This window comes from Microcebus murinus, chromosome 14 (assembly GCF_040939455.1).
Source record: "Microcebus murinus isolate Inina chromosome 14, M.murinus_Inina_mat1.0, whole genome shotgun sequence".
Classification (NCBI taxonomy): domain Eukaryota; kingdom Metazoa; phylum Chordata; class Mammalia; order Primates; family Cheirogaleidae; genus Microcebus; species Microcebus murinus.
In genome coordinates this window covers 37,099,434-37,115,635 of record NC_134117.1, presented here as the reverse complement: position 1 = coordinate 37,115,635, position 16,202 = coordinate 37,099,434, and the positions used below count along the sequence as shown (strand labels likewise).

The window sequence follows — 16,202 nt, the reverse complement described above, 5'->3', positions numbered from 1 at the left end:
TACAAATGCAGAATCTCAGGCCCTTCCCTAGACCTACTCAATCAGAATCTGCATTTAATAAGATTCCCCAGGTGATTCATATAAAAACTAGAACTTGAGAAGGCCTCGGTTTATTCAGCTCACAGAGTAGATAACTGTAGAGGTGGTCCTAACACAGCTAAACCTATTCCTACAGATAAGTCTCTAATATTTCTTTTTAGAGTGAAACGTTTCTAATAAAATGGCATGGTGGGGAGAGGATGTGAAATGTGTAGAAAGAAAACTATGACTACACCATAGATAAAAAAGAATGAATGGAAAATAAGTCCTAAATATGGCCTATGTCAGAGTACCATCTGTGATTCAGGAAATAACTCTGAAAATAGGGTCAGAGCTATTTCAATGAGCAAAATTAGATCCAAGTATGGACCTAGAAATATGGGAAGAATACGCATGGGCCCATTCCTGGCACAGAGTTAAAAGTTTGTATATATTTGGTGAATGAAGTCAGAATCAATAAATATTAACAATGAGAGAGCTAACATTTATTGAATGACTACACTCTACAAGGCACTAAGCTAAATCTATTACATGTGTGAGCTCATTTAATCCTCTCAACAAGCTTGAGAGGTTTTTAATAATTGAAGAGGCTGAGGCTTTGGATGTATTTTTGCATGACAGCATCAGGATAGTAAGGACAGAACCTGTCTTTGGATCTCTATTTAGTTCATATGTCTGCCCACATATTAGCTGATTGACTGACAGATCCAACTGCTTTGGAATAAATAAAATCTGAAATAGTACTTGTCCACATGAAAAAGCTCAAATACAGTAAAACCTGTCTCTGAATTGCAGACAGGCACCGGGGATACAGAAAGGTAGAAGCTTAAGGTCAACTTGGAGAGATGGGCACTTTCCAGGAAAATTCAGTGAAAGCACTCCATTTACCTCTACCCTTCGGGCTTGGAAATTGAGGTCTACTGAACTGTTGGAATATCTACAAAGAGCCCCCACCCCAAATCTCTAGATCCACAACTCCACTATATATGAAAGATTATGCCTTCATCATTTATGAGGATTAAACAATGAAGAGATAATGAGAGGAGGGAAGAGAAAGGCTTCTTGGAAATGGGGCACCCAGCCTTACAGAATATACACAACAGTCAATAACACCTGGCCACACGGGCTCTGCCTGCACCTACAGTGTTGGTCTCTGAGCCTGACTTAGCTGGTCCACTCAGGGTTCCTGCCTAATTTTCAGCCCTCATGGGCAATTCTTAGCATGTTTCCTTCAAACCCAGGGCCTTCAAGAAGCAGCTATTCTAAGAAATTCACATAGTCTTCAAAAGTTCGTCAGGCTACTAAGCTGAGTAACAACACATTTTGTGTGTCCTTTGATCCACCAGGCTAGATCACATGTAGACATTTTATATGTAGATCACATGTAGACATTTTATATTTCTTTAAAACATGGTGATAACACCTAATCATCCCATTTCCATTTGTCCCATTGTTCCAATTTACAAATGTATAGTTTTCCACACTAACAAGCTCTATGATATTGGTAAACCATAATCTTTCTGAACCTCTAGATTTTTGCTTGATTTGTCATTATAATTGTTCTGTTTTGTTGCTCAAAGGGGGTAAACAAGGATATCTCCTAAAATCCTTTCAAGGCACAAGGTTCTATAATTTGTTAATACCTTCAACTAAATTTTTCAAAAAGCTCTAAAACTTTTTGGACTTTCCATTGTTAGACAATTTCTAGCACTTTTATGTAGTACTTTATACTCATCATCTTGCGTTATTCTACAAACACCCATGGAGTATCCTCTGTATACAAAGCTTTGTAGGGAGGAAGTATCATCATCCCTAATTTATAGATGTGGAAACTAAAGCTCAGAGAAATGAAATAATTTGTCTAAAATTACATAGACAGTAGGGAAAGGAGGAGCCAGTATTCAACATCAAGTCTGTGACTCCCCAAACCATTATTTTAATTATCACAATCCAGTCTATTATTCCTCTGTAAGACTAGGCTGAAATTTCTGAGGTTATCCTTCCTACTCCTCAAACAGGAGGAGCCAAACCTTCTGGCTCCAATCACATGATTTATTACCCTTAATATAATTGAATTCTGATCCAAATAAATGTTTGCAAAGATACATTTAAGTACATCTTAAAAAAAAAAAGAAAAGAAAGAGAAAGAAAACAAAAGAAATGAAACCTCTACCAGAGGTTTCCATCCTATAAAAAGAAAGCTCTACTGAATGGTTTCAATACCATATATGTCCAAATCTTCCCACTAGCCTTTTTAAAAAATGTAGCTGAGAGACTTGGAATTTGTTTTTTTCCCAAGTGGGAGCTAGGTCTTCAGAATCCTTAAAGTATCAAAAATTTATTTTGATGAAAAGAAAAACAAATCATTGTGATTCATAAAGAAGGACTGTAGTTATTTAAGGGCAGTATATACAAACAATTGTATCCTTACTTTCAAAATCACATTGTAAGAATTCAGGAGTTTTCTTCCACTTAAACACACATGCGTATACTCACAAACACCAAGCCAAATGTGCAGTATGGACTTTATAAATATGAAAAGTAAAAGGGCATGTAAACATCACTTCAAAATGAGTATTGTCATGAATGCAACTCAAACATTAAAAAATAAGAATCTTCCACATGTTTCTGCTATATGTTTGATTTTTTAACTGTATATATCTTCAATGTGGAATATTAATTTTGTTCATGCTACCAGCATACCTTTTATTTTTAACAGAAAGGGTTATAGATCATTTATCTCATGTAGAAAAGGTACATATAAGCATATGAACTGAAAAAGTAAAAACTTAACAAGTCTTTTGACCTAGCACTCTCACCTTTTGGAATTCATCCTATATGTAAATAAAAGACATATGAGAAAATACGTTCAAGAATGTGAGCTGCAGAATTGTTAACGCTTGCAAAAAACAAAAAAATAACTATCAATATGAATAAACTGAGTTACATGAATACTATGGAATAGTACATGGCTATTAGGAAGACAAATATAGACTGATCTAGAAAGAAACCTAGATGCTATTAAGTAAAAAGAGCAAGCTGCTGAGGAGTATTACAGAATGATTCCACTTTGGGTCAAAAAAAGAAAAAGAAAAACCCTCCAAATGGGCAGATAAGTTCTCTCTATATATAAAGGTTTACATAAACATATAGAAAGTTTAATAATGGCTATCTCTTGGAGAACAAGTAGGGAACATTGGAAGGAGAAGATAAAGTTTTGTATATATCTTTATTACCTCACAACCAGCATGCATTACTTTTGCAATTAAAACAAAGAAACAGGAATAGCCTAAGAAAAGATCAAAATCAGCAAATTAAGATGTAGTATACGCTTGTATCTAAAAAGGACATCTAGAGTTTTAACATACTTAGTAAGGATGCAGGACCACACAAAAGAGACTTTTTTTTCCCTGGTTGCTCTAATATCAAGAAGTCCTTGGAGTCCAGAGCCTGTCTCATCTGGTGTGGACAGCCTTCATGATCTCCTGGAGCCAGATGGGAAAGCTAGATTACCAGAGGACTTCCAGGCAGGATGCTTCAAAACCTGCTGCTATACTTTAGGAATTTGTCTTACCTACAAAACAAACCAGAAAGATCATAGAAAACCAAAGGTATTACTACTTATTGCTTGCTACACCATGTCTAATGGAAGCTAGATTTTCTTTTTTGGTCCTATAGACACCAGAAAACATACCCTACATTTGATCTACCCTTGATTCTCTCTAGCAGTCATCGACTGTGTAATATATATTTTTTCCTAACTTGGGAAAAATATAAATTACTGTCCCAAAGTAATTTTTATATATTGGCAGCTTCAAATAAATATATTGCAGGAATTCAAAACATTTTTTATAAAGGCAACTTATGGTCAAGCAGGGTAGCAAAATGTGAACTATTTTATATTTTCTCTAAGTCCCTTCTTGCCTGTTTATCTAAGGATGATCTAACACAGCAAAAAGACCAATTAAAGAGGCCAAGCAATAGCATTAATTCAAAACTGACTTTTTTTGACTCATACTACAACTTCCTTTTGCCCCTGACCCTTGGGTACTGGGACAGGCCAAAATAAGTACATTTCTTTTCAGTTTAAATCACAACTGATGCCAGCAGCAAGACTATTTCACATCCAGGCCCCCGGGGAGTTTCACATGAGAGGGGTCACAGACTGAATGAAATAACCTTTTACAGGAAGGCTGAATGGCACTTTCCAAGGGAATATTGATTCAAAAATGTGCAGTCCATTAGATACAATCCGCAATTTATCCCTTTGTGGTAGGCCAGACTCCTTTTTACCCTAAAATTGTCAAGGGATAGTTTATATTTAGGGTACTTAATAAACTTTCTTTTTCTCTTGAAAATATTTAGTTATATATACTATAAACAATCATATTAACTAGATTATTTAAATATTTTTTTTACTAAGGACCTCAGACTGCAACAGGCTACATTAAGATTTATTTAATTATATTCTCCACTTACAGAATGTCCAAGGAGATCGAATAACGTATTAGAAAGCTCATCTAATAACTGGTCTAATTTTTTCATATAATTTTTTTTTCAGTTTTTTGGGGGAGTGGGAAAGGAGCAAGTAGGAATCCATTCCCTTTATTATTATTCTGTCTCCTCACACATATGTTTTTTACTACTATTAATTTTCCATTATTTCCTTCAGTTTTTTTGTCTCAGCCAAGTATGAGTCCAGAGGGGTTTCCTCATAGGGATCTTAGGAATTTCCCTCACAGTAATACCAATATTAAAAGAATACTTCATGCAAAATGTACTATTTTGTTTTTCTTTTCTATAAGACAAACACTGGGGAAGAAAACTTCATTTTGGCTTTTTAAACACATTCCCAAAACCACACACTACTAATTGAAAAACATATAAGACCATATGTATGTGATGATATACTTTCCAAACACATCAATCCTGATTTTAAGAAAGTTATGTATTGGAGAATATATTTTAAAATTCAGCTAAGGGCCATTTTACACTACTAGTGAGCCCACAATTGTTAAATCTTATACTCCTACTGCCATCTTGTGGTAATTGTTGAAATCTCTCTCTCTCTCAATCTCTCTCTCCCTCCTCCCCCCCCCCCCAACACTTTCTCTCCTCATCCTACCCCCTCCTCATTTGTTTGTTTGTTTTTCCTACCTTTGGGAGGGTACTTCAATTCAAACCTTAAGGACTCCCTTTCTTAAGCAGTTGGGAAGATGACCTGAACTATGCCCTGAAAAGGAGAATGGATTATTGCAAATTTCTCAACCTGCAAGTAATATGTTTCCTTTTTTCTCCTTACAATTTTTTCATTTAACCATAAAGCCATTCCTTTTAACAATGTAATTTTTAAAACTAGTTGTAATAATATAATTTGGATTAATCTAGTTTTTTTTTTTTAACAAGGAAAAGGAATAGAGATTAAGGAAAATAAATTTGTATTCTATCAAAGATTTTTCCCTTCCAAATTTTTTTCCGATATTTTTTTCCTTTTCTTTAACAAAAGAAAGGGGGAAAATAGCATTATGTATTTCTGGCCACAGGCTGGAATGGCCCTTTACAGCTCTAGGCACCTACTCTTAGGAACTAAGGGGGAGCCTTGAGGAGGAAATGAGAAGCCACACAGCAGACGCAGTCCAGTGAGGAGGGGCTCCCCAGTGATCCCAGGTTGGATGGAGGTTGGGACCCCAGGATTCCCTTATTATTCCTGGACCGTCCTGTTCAGCTATAGAGCCCTCTGGCAAGAGGATTCATAAATCTAGAGTGGAGGGGAATCAGATGTTTTTCTGATGATGTATTAATGTGAATAACTTTTAGCCAGACTGATTTATCATCAAAGCAAAAGTATATTTTATAAATGCCACCGTTTCCGTTTAACTCTATGTCCCTAGTACAATTCTTGTGAATTGACAAACAGCATGCAAGGACTCATCCAAAGACAGGTCCAAAGAGAACTCAATTAGCCAGAATTCTCCAAAACAAAGTAGGGGTGAGCAAAAAAGTAAAAACAATCCATTTCATTCCTTATGAAAATGACTTCAAACAATCTTTCCCAAACCTTTCTTGTGCACTCCTACTATATTATGCACAATCTTTCTATACTTCTTTCTTAAAAATCTATGAAACTTGAAAACTTAGCCTTATTCTAAGCAACATAGCTACACAGCATGGATTTGATGTGATCGTTGTTTTCTTCTAACACATTAACTGTTAATAGAAAATACGTTCACTTATCTACCACATAGAAGCATCCCTGGTATCACCAATGATATGAACTTCACACTTTGTGAAACATTGTTCTGAAATATACATGCCTAAGTAGAGTCTAATGAGTCTAACAACCTTTGTTTATAATACAAGTAGCTTTAAGGGCCACAGAGTCAAAGTTCCTATTTTTTAGAACCATAGCTCAGATCAGAGACTCTCAAACATTTTTTTCTGCAGTGACTCATAAGACGAATGATGTTCCCATGTATAGCACACTCTTGTGAAAAGACAAGAGCGTCTGTGGATTATGTGCAATTTCCTGCCATATATTTGTAATCCTCCCAGTCAAGAAAGCCAATCGAAATTCAAGTAAAAGGCTATATCCCTAGGGAGATGCCTGCGAATGCACTCAACTTTATTTTTTAAGACACAGTTATGAATTTTGATTTTTAAACCATTATTTACTCATTTTAACCTTACGATTAATCAAATATATATACCACTGTGTCATGACACCACTGTTGAAATCTGCCAGAGTAATACACAGGATATCAAATTGAGTATTTTATAGTGATCTTATTCTCTGAGAGGAGACTAAATTGAATATGAACTGGTTTTATTCTTTAAAAGACTTAAGTTTTTTTAAATTTGTTTTTAATAGATTCTAGATATGTGTAGCTCTTTTTCTCTGAAAAGTAGCATGTGGGAAGAGAAAAGTATGGTAAGCTATGGTAAGCTGAGGGTTTTATTTGATTGGAATTTTTACTGTAAACAGACCTGGTTTCTACCCAAGGGTTTACAGCCTAAGATATAAAAGAATTTTCTATTTTGAGAATTTTTAGCATATGTAGCCTCGTCCCTTGGTGACCATGTGATACATGAAATTAGCATTATCCACACTATGTGGGCAATGAGAGGCATCAAGAAAAATATTAACATTTACCCCAAAGCTTTAGATTTGCTCATTAGACAACGGTATCATATAGTTGAATAAACAGACCCAAGAATATTCGTACGAGGCAAACATACAAGTATTTTTAGGATCCCTATAAGGTTTTTCAGCAGCATTTTTGTAGCATTTGAGGTCACAGTGCTCATATAAAGACACATCTAAGGATATAAAACATGTTTTAAAGCATTCTCTAAATTGGACTAGAAAGAAGGAACAGTCTGAATTAGCAACAAGTATAACCGAGGGAATAATTTAAGAACTATAGTTGCAAAATCTCTATCTCAAGTAGAAAAGTCAAACTAAATCCTAACAAGGTAATTACAGTAGACATCTTATCGGATCTGCCTTAATAAATAAACATTCAGATGAAATCAGCACATTCATGCATCACTTTGCACACCAAAGAATTATCAATGTGTTCAAACATGTAACAAAATTAATCCAAACCAAATCCTAGAACAACAAATTAACTGCTTAGGACTAATTTCTAAGAATATATCAAATCAATATGCACTAGAGAAAGGTTGACTGTGCAGCTAACACATTGAACAGAACAAATAACATACAATATTTTAAAACTTTCTAGTTGACATAAAATTTATATTGATTGAATTTGAAACTGCATTATTTTCTAAGGTAGTGTGGGTTTCTATTATATTCACATATAAGAGACAATATAAAAATGTTTAAAATAAAACTAACATAGTATACTATGTATACATAGTATACATATAGTATACATAGTATACTATACTCAAAGCCTGTGATCCATCAATAATGTCTAGTGAGTAGCGCAAAGAAAATTAAGCATTTTAAAAAGGAAATCTGTTGTTTAAAAACAACAATAAATAAAACAGAGATTAGTTCTACTACCAGTCTTTAACAAAATATATCTGTTTAAAACATATACATGTTCTGGATATATTAATTTTCACTGAGCAAATATTTTAAAACATTGTGTATTTTCAATATTAATAAGTAATTATTTTTAAAACTTTAGAAAATTCAAATTATATAATATCGGAAATACCTGAGAACATGAATGACTTTAAACGGTTAAAGTAATAGTTTGAGCAGGACCTCTGCTCCATGTTTGCTGTTATATGATTTTTATGAATAAAATAGATCTAACAGGAGTTACAGATGTTAACCTAGAAGAAACACAGGAATCCTAAAGAGAACCGCTCAACACAGCCAGATCCAAGAACAAAGGCAAGAAGGTGAAAAAAATCATCACTGGGTAAAAGCAGTAAGTAGTGCTTCAAAAAGAAGTGACAAACACTGATTCTACTACCTTGTTCTAGGGACAGCATAGGGCTATGTGCCCAATACCATGCATAAGCATTTGACAAACTAAAAGATGCTGTGATTTATTTTATAATAACAGATCCAAGAAGCAAACACTCCTTTCTATAAGAAACTCATTTGGGACAATCTAGAGGGGGTTTCATAATAATAATAATAAATAAATATTAAACATAATAATTACTAAAAGAAATATAAATTTTTAAACTGAATAAAGTGGCAATTTGGCAAATTTGGGTGCCTGTGTTCACAGACACACACATGCACACATATACATATGTATATGTGTGTACAAATGACGAGTTTTTTTCTCCATTTTAAAAAAATTTTTTGCTTCCTCTTTCTCTTCAGGAACCCAACAGCACAGCACACCAATGAAGCTAGACTCAAGGTCAGTACTCCTTTCAGACAATTCCCAAACTTCTGAGCTTTCATTTTTGTGAAACAGGATATGCTATCCCTGGTTTATCTCAGAGCCCACAGTAACTTCCAAGAGCTACAAGGAACCTAGATAACATAGGGTCCTGAACTCTGATAAGCAAATTCTCAATAGCAAATGAAAATAATTATTCATTCCCTGAGCAACTATGAAATCACCTGAAAATCTTATCAAAAGAAAGGGTTTTAATGCACTGTCAGCATCTCTGACAGTATGGGGAGAGGGCACTAGGAAACAGGCCCTTAGTCAGGAAAGAGGAAAAAGATATGACATCTTTTGTTTTTTCAGGTCTGTTAGAGTTTCATGGGGGGTCAAATTTCTAATAAATACAAGATTAAATGTAAACTTTCAACCTATACATATATATTGATGATTCAAGTGGAACAAGAACTCCTGGCATACCACAAATATCTCTGGAAAATGTACATGATTCTGGAACCTGAACTAACCCCAAAGTAAAATGAGTGCGTCTCAAATAACAGATATAAATGGATGACAAGTCAAAGACATCAATTTGCCAACTTTGATACCGATACAAAATCAAGAAACCTAAATCCTCTTTCTGGTGTTATTTCTGAGATCCTTTAAACGGCACTTCCACTATGATTTGCTCAGTTTTCTCATCACTAACACCAAGGTACTAACCGCCTCCTGTACAGCCTTGACTGAAAGCACGTGTGAAAGTGCTTATGCTCAGATGCTGTACTCTTCAAATCACATATGGCAAGATACACAGATGCTTACAAGCCATCCTGCCTATAAACCCTCCCCTCTCCCTTACCCTGTCTCCCCTTAAACTCTTGTTAAAAGTATTACTCATCTGAGTAAACTAAAGAAAAGTCCTCTCCTAAAAGCTCCCATCAGAACATTACTATGTTAATAAGAAAGAGATAACAGGTTAATATACTGATATATTATCAGTTCATGGTAAATTCATTCTGATGGTAGGAAAGGTAGGGATGAAGGTATTAGCATGAGGGACCTGAAAGGCAAAGGGAATCCAAAGGAGGCAACCAAGATCATTTTCACATTCTTTGTAACTGTATTATTCATCTGCCTATAACATGACACTGAGCTAAAGAAAGGAAGAAGATGAAAAGCTGGTAAATGGAAATTCCAAGAGCAGAGCTGCCTGAGGAAATTCCAGCCTGGCATGCCACACCAATATGAGTACTATGTATAGAAGAGTTCATTGGTCACTTTCATATGAGGTTAGTTTAATGCTGGCTCTAAGACTTTTTAAGTCCTATTCTAATTTAGGGTAGACTCATTTCTCCTAATTGGAAGGATTTCCCTGTTTCTGAGATAGAACCCATCCTATTCCAAGGTTTATATAGTATAGTAGTTTAGAACTCAGGCCTCTAAAAACTGCAAGGTTTGGGTTTGAAATTTGTCTATGGCATTTCCTAGTTGTGAGACCTTAAGCAAGTGACTTAATTTCTCAAGTCTCAGATTCCTCACCTGAAAAGTGGGGAAGGCATTTAGCACTGTTGAGTCCAATGATGAGATTGCTAAGATAAGCTATTGTTATCATTGCTTTTTAAAAGAATCATATATTTTCAATAGGAACAATTAATAAATACTTGATGCTGGGCCCAGAATTCATCTGAGACCCACTCACTTCATTGAATCTACTTATATCAAAATTAGGTCAAATCTCTTGATTTAGTCCTAAGGTGAAACCAGACCTGAATTGGATGAGAGATGCAAAAGGCAATGAGTTTTCTGGGGCATATATCCCAAGGCATCCATGTCCCAGTGAAAGGAAGTTTAAGTTCCAACTGATCAACTTACTTCATAAAGAATCAAGGGATTCATGACAAGAATAGCTCAAATAACTCTGGAATACAATCTATTTTTATCCCTTTAACAGATTAATATTGATTCTAGCCCTTGCTTAAATTAATTTTTTTAAATTGTGTGCAGTCCCCTGAGCACACACTAGCTAACTAGGCAGCCAAAATAAGGAATTCAGATGTGTGCAAAAAATGTAAGGGAAAGAATTAGGGGTAATAAGTAATTCTTAATGTGGAGTATATGCATGAAGGGAATTGAGAGTTCACAGAAATCTATGTAAAATACTTAGAGTTCTTTGGCAGAAAAAAAGTATTTCAGATATAAATTTAAAACATCATCACCATCATCCAAAACAGCTTGCAGTTTTCAATGATAATCACTTGATCCCTACTGGGCACTTCTTAAGGGGTCTGAAAATGAGTACCGCAATAAGTTGGATGTTTTCTTTTTAAACATGATCACCATATTGTACACTTGATACTTATGCTGAGAGCTCAGATCCTCCTTTCCTAGTGTAATTTTCATCTAAGCATTCCTTAGATACTTAGATCATTCTTAATGGAGATTGTGCATTATACCCTCTGTGGACACATGGAAATCTGGCTAATTAGACTGATGATGCAATAGTCAGTGAATTCTTCGATTTCCTTCTGCTACAGTGAATGCTTAAGATATTTCTGTCACCTATTATGTAAATTTTTTAGATTGCAATCATTCTTTAAAGCAGTGTTTATGGGCAAAAGTTTTTTATTTTCCTATCATTCTTCCAATAAATAAAATCCCCGGTTGGTATCCCATGGGGGATTGTTCACAGGACCTCTTGAGAATATCAAAACCCACAGGTGCTCAATCCCTTATATAAAATAGTGTAATGTTTGTGTAAAACCTACACACACCTCCCTGTATACTTTAACTCATTCTAGATTACTTATAATATCCAATGCAATGCAAACAATTGTTATACTGTATTGTTTAGAGAATAATGACAAGGAAAAAAGGTTGGTTGTACATGTTAAGTACAGACCCAACCATCCATTGTTTTCTATCCTCTGTTGGTTGAATCCATGGATTTGGAACCCATGGATGTGAAGGGCTGACTATACATTCAAACATTTCTTGTTAGTGTAGAAACTAGGTGTCCTATTAAACTTTGAAATAAACCTACAGCATGAATAGCTAGTACTCAAATGCTATAGAAACCACAACTAAACATTAACTTTGCAATAAAGCAGTCTCTTTCAGTCCCATCAGAATGGCACAGCCTTTCACAAAAACCAGAAGAGATGATGGAATATCCTACTCCCCAAATCCATATCTGAAAATTTAAAAATGCATTTTTTATTTTGAAAACACCTTATTTGCCATTAAATGTTGTATCCCAGAAATACCTTTATAAATTATTTCCTTTCTTGGCCAAAATAAGGTGTCTTGCCAATGATAATTTAGTATACTGTTTCTTTAAGTGCTAAGAAGAGTACCTAATTCCAATGGTTACTATCCCCATATGTAATACCTGTCAAAAAATTTTTAAACTCTAATGAGTCAGCTTGCTGAAAATAAACTCCACACTTTTTGAAAGCATGAAACTAAGTGCTGAGTGGGAAAAAGTTTACGGTCAGTCCCAGTGCAAATCAGCACGGAGAGGAAGTAGAAAAGTACTCCAGCTATTTGCTATAGACACAAATATGTGCCCACCTCTAGTGCGCATGATCCACTCTCCTGGTGAATGTTCCTACCCCTAACACGAAAATGTTGGGGGGAGGTGAGAGAATGGGATAGAAAAAAGAAGAATGATGTGTACATATCAAAGGTCAGCCATTTCCTCCTAGTACAGACAAAAACTCATTCTTAGAGATTTCTTGTCAAGAAAAAAAAGTGCCTGCCTCTTTGAGACCAACTCCTGAATAACAGCGGACTCTGGGAAGGAGGGTTTTTTCCTCCTGTCTTCTCCACACTCCATGAAATCTCCTCCGTGCTGCAGAGCCATGCTGTTACTCTTTGAGGGGCACAGCCCAGACACAGAAATCTGAAATTTCAAAAATGCGATAAAGCCTGAGCCCGACAGCCCTGGGAGGCGAGCAGCTGCGGGGTGACCGCTGATGAAGTGGCTTCTCAAGGAGGTGGGCAGATTGATTCCAGCTGCTGAGCGCAGGGCAGGGCAGCGGCCCGCGGAATGCGCAGCCGGGCTGAGGCAAGACACAGCAGCAGTAGCAGCTTCCGAAGCAAGGGCAAGGCCAAGTACTAGCTCTGTTTGCAATCTTGCCCTTTGAGAAGGAAGAAGAATGCCACTATTTCACCCAATAGGAACTTTCAAAGCAAGCTGGGCCAAAAGGTACCATGTGGACAGTGTCGCTTCATAAGTGGAAAGCCACTGAGGAAATCTGAAAGCTGTCCTCTCAGACGTCTGTTCAGAAGGGCCCCACATTTCCTCAGGCGAGAGTCCTGTTCCCCTGATTCCTGTTTTTCTGCCCCTTTTGGCCCCTAGCTCCTGGTCTTCTTCTAACAGCTCTTAACCCTCACTCAGCCGCCTTTGCTCCCACCCCACGTAATCAATACACAAGAGGGAGTCTAGAAGCAGACAAGAAGTGGGGGACATTGAGAGACCTGGAAGTGGCCTGGTTGGGAACCGGACAAGAGGACATGATCTTTACAAGAACTTGCCCAGAACTAAGAGAGAGCAGAGGGCGGGGAATGGGGGATGGGGGAATACTAGTTTAGGAGTCCCAGGAGGGTCCCAAACTCAGCAAGTGATCTAAGAAGAGGGAAGGGGTAAGAGGTAGGCGGGCATGAAGGCACGCCTAATGGAATATTCAATATCCTGAGAAATGCACTTTCAGCCGCGCACTTCCAGAGACTAAAAGCCAGTAATGGGCTTTGGAGTCTGCATTTCCTCTCCCTAATGTCCAGAGGCGCTTTAATGCTGCAGCCAATCGATCAGCCTTCTCCGGTGAAGGCGACGAGTGGAGTGCAAAAGCTTCCTACTTGTGGCCAAAATCCTCCCAGCCTCCTCCGCACACCCCGAACGAGAGACAGACAACTTTGAACTGGCAGGACTTGGCTCTTCAAGTGTCCGGGAGGAGGAAAGAAAGGAGCCTGGAGGCGCCCAGAGAAACAGCCTACCCCCACCCCCACCCCGCCCCCTTCATCCCAACTTTTCCAGGGAGGGATTCAGAAGGAAGACAAACAGGGAGGGCGCGTTATCCACCTTGGGACGAGGCTGACCAGTAGCCCCAAACCTGCTTCAAGTGCAAGGTCACCGAGCCGCCTCCAAGCCCAGGGCAGCCCAAGGTGTGGCACTTCTGGAAAGGACGCAATCAGAGCAAAGGAACATCCAGAAGGTGGGGTTTCTTTGCAATGTCTAGCTGACATCACAGCTGTCTTGAAAGTGACCCAGTGAATAAACCCCTTCCCCCTCGTCTCCATGCTCGGGGCTGGAACCCTGAGGTAGGGACGAGCCCCTGTCCCGCCTTCCCCCAGCCCCTGCGCCCCGCCAGCAGAGCAGGGCTCTGGGCAAGTTCAGTCACTAAATTGAACCGGACCCTGTCAAGCCTCCTGTCGCCCCTCCCCGGGGAGGTTCGGGCGGCCCCGCTGAGTACGTCCTGTGGCCGGAGTCCGGGGTCGCCTCCCGGAAGCTGTCCCGGCCCTAGGTTGGGCAGGGTTCGGCGGCTGCGTGGGCGCCCCAGTGGGGCGCGCGAGGGAAAGCCGGCGCGACTGCAGCCGGGTGTGGAGAGGACAAGTTAGCCGGCGCGAGGAAACTTTCCGCGGTCCTCCTCCCCGCCCCCACGCCACAGGGGCGCGTCTCCCCGAGGAGCTCGCCTTTCCCAGCCCGGCAGAGACAAGCACAGCACGTGATGGGCAGAAATAAAAATAAACACTTCCCATTCCCGGACCGTGGGGCCACCCCCACTCCGCGCGCCGCGGCGAGCAGGGGGCGCCCTGCGCTGACCAGCCCCCGCTGCTGCAGCCCGGAGCCCCCGGCCCCGAACCGCTGGCCCGGGCGGGCACCCCAGGCCCCCTGGCCTTTACTCTTTCCGGCCGCGCCGCGCCCCGGCGCCTACCTCTCGGATTTGGTGAACTTCCGGAATGCCTGTCGGAGGTCGTGGAAGGACCTGTACGTCTGCGGCTCGGCGGAGATGCCCTGCGCCCGGGTGGTCCGCGGGCCGATGTGGGTCGAGGGCACCGGCAGCACTGACTGGCATTTGTGGAGTTTCCTCTTCAGCTCCTGGATTTCCTCCTCCTTCTCTGACAGCCGCTTCTCCAGCTCTTTGATCCTCTCCTCCTTGAGCATGAGAATCTTGGCAAAGTCTTCCTCCAGCTCGCTCATTTTTCCCTCAGCCCCTCCGCGAAACTTTTCTCTGGCGGCGGCGGCGGCGGCGGCCGGGACTGCAGCCGGGCGAGGCGAGCGCGCGGCGGGAGTGAATGGGCGCTAAGTGCGAGCGCGCGGCGGAGCTGCCCCTGAGGCGGCGCGGGGAGCCGCTTCCTTCGATCCACTTCTGCTGAATGGACTAAAAGCACGGAGGGGAGGATGAGAGAAGTCTAAAAGCGATGGACAGGAGAGGCAGAGTGCTAATCCCCAGCCTCTCCGGGGAATAGGTGATTATCTTTCATTGAGAAACCAATTAGAGCCGCCGGTCCTCCCCTGAGACCCCCTCCTCCGTCCCCTTTTCCCAGTCACTCCGTGAGACTACACGCGCGCCACCCCACCGAGAGCCCGGTTTCTAGCTGAGGGTTGGGTCAGAGAGCCTGGTCTCACTCCATCACACCAAAGTCACTCTTCCACGCTAAATGGTACCAAAGGGAGGGGGCGGGGTAGAGGTGGAGTGGGGGGGAGAGATTTATGCCACTTGATCCTTGAAATAGCAGCAATTACCATGTGATCTAGAGGATGACGCAGCGCTTGTAACTGGATCCTGAAGAGTGTGTGTGTGAGAGAGCGTGTGTGTGTGTGTGTGTGTGTGTGTGTGTGTGTGAGACATTTCATAAATATTAAACTGCCTTTAGAAAATAATCTGCATAAATTCACCTTTGTTTCACCTTTTGCTTTTCTGCTCTAGATGCCTTAAAGGGTGTGTGCGGAGTTCTTACCGTGAAGTCCCCTGGTTGTGACCCTAAGTAATAAGAATGACAGAGCAATAGCAGTCCCAGGTTTTTTCAGCATAAAACTTTACTGGAAATTGTGAACTGAAATTGCAGGTGAAAAAGTTGGATGAACATGTGGTAATGAGCCAGATGTTTCCCGAAAAGGGAAAGGCCAGGCGTTGATTGTAAACTTCTTAAAGTCTGGATTTTATTGTATCTACTACAGTTGAATTTTATATATTGAACATCCAAATTATATTACAATATCGTTTCCATGGTTCGTTCTCAAGTGGCAGCCACCAGTGCCAAACTGCTGGGTCACCCTCTCAGTTCCAGTTTGGGGGAGAAATTGCATCTGTAATCATCTCTGTGTCTATTCTACCT

The 16,202-nt window shown here is 39.7% G+C and overlaps 1 protein-coding gene across 1 annotated transcript in view; it reads right to left on the bottom strand.

Moving 5' to 3' along the window:
* The window catches only part of PRKG1 (protein kinase cGMP-dependent 1), a 1,210,052-nt gene extending 1,194,509 nt beyond the window's left edge, over window positions 1-15,543 (bottom strand). Inside the window, exon 1 of the mRNA XM_012762921.3 lies at window positions 14,798-15,543. Coding sequence (XP_012618375.1) covers window positions 14,798-15,063 — 266 coding nt within the window. The 5' untranslated portion in view covers window positions 15,064-15,543. The remainder of the gene's footprint in view (window positions 1-14,797) is intronic.
* Window positions 15,544-16,202: the final 659 nt, after the last annotated feature.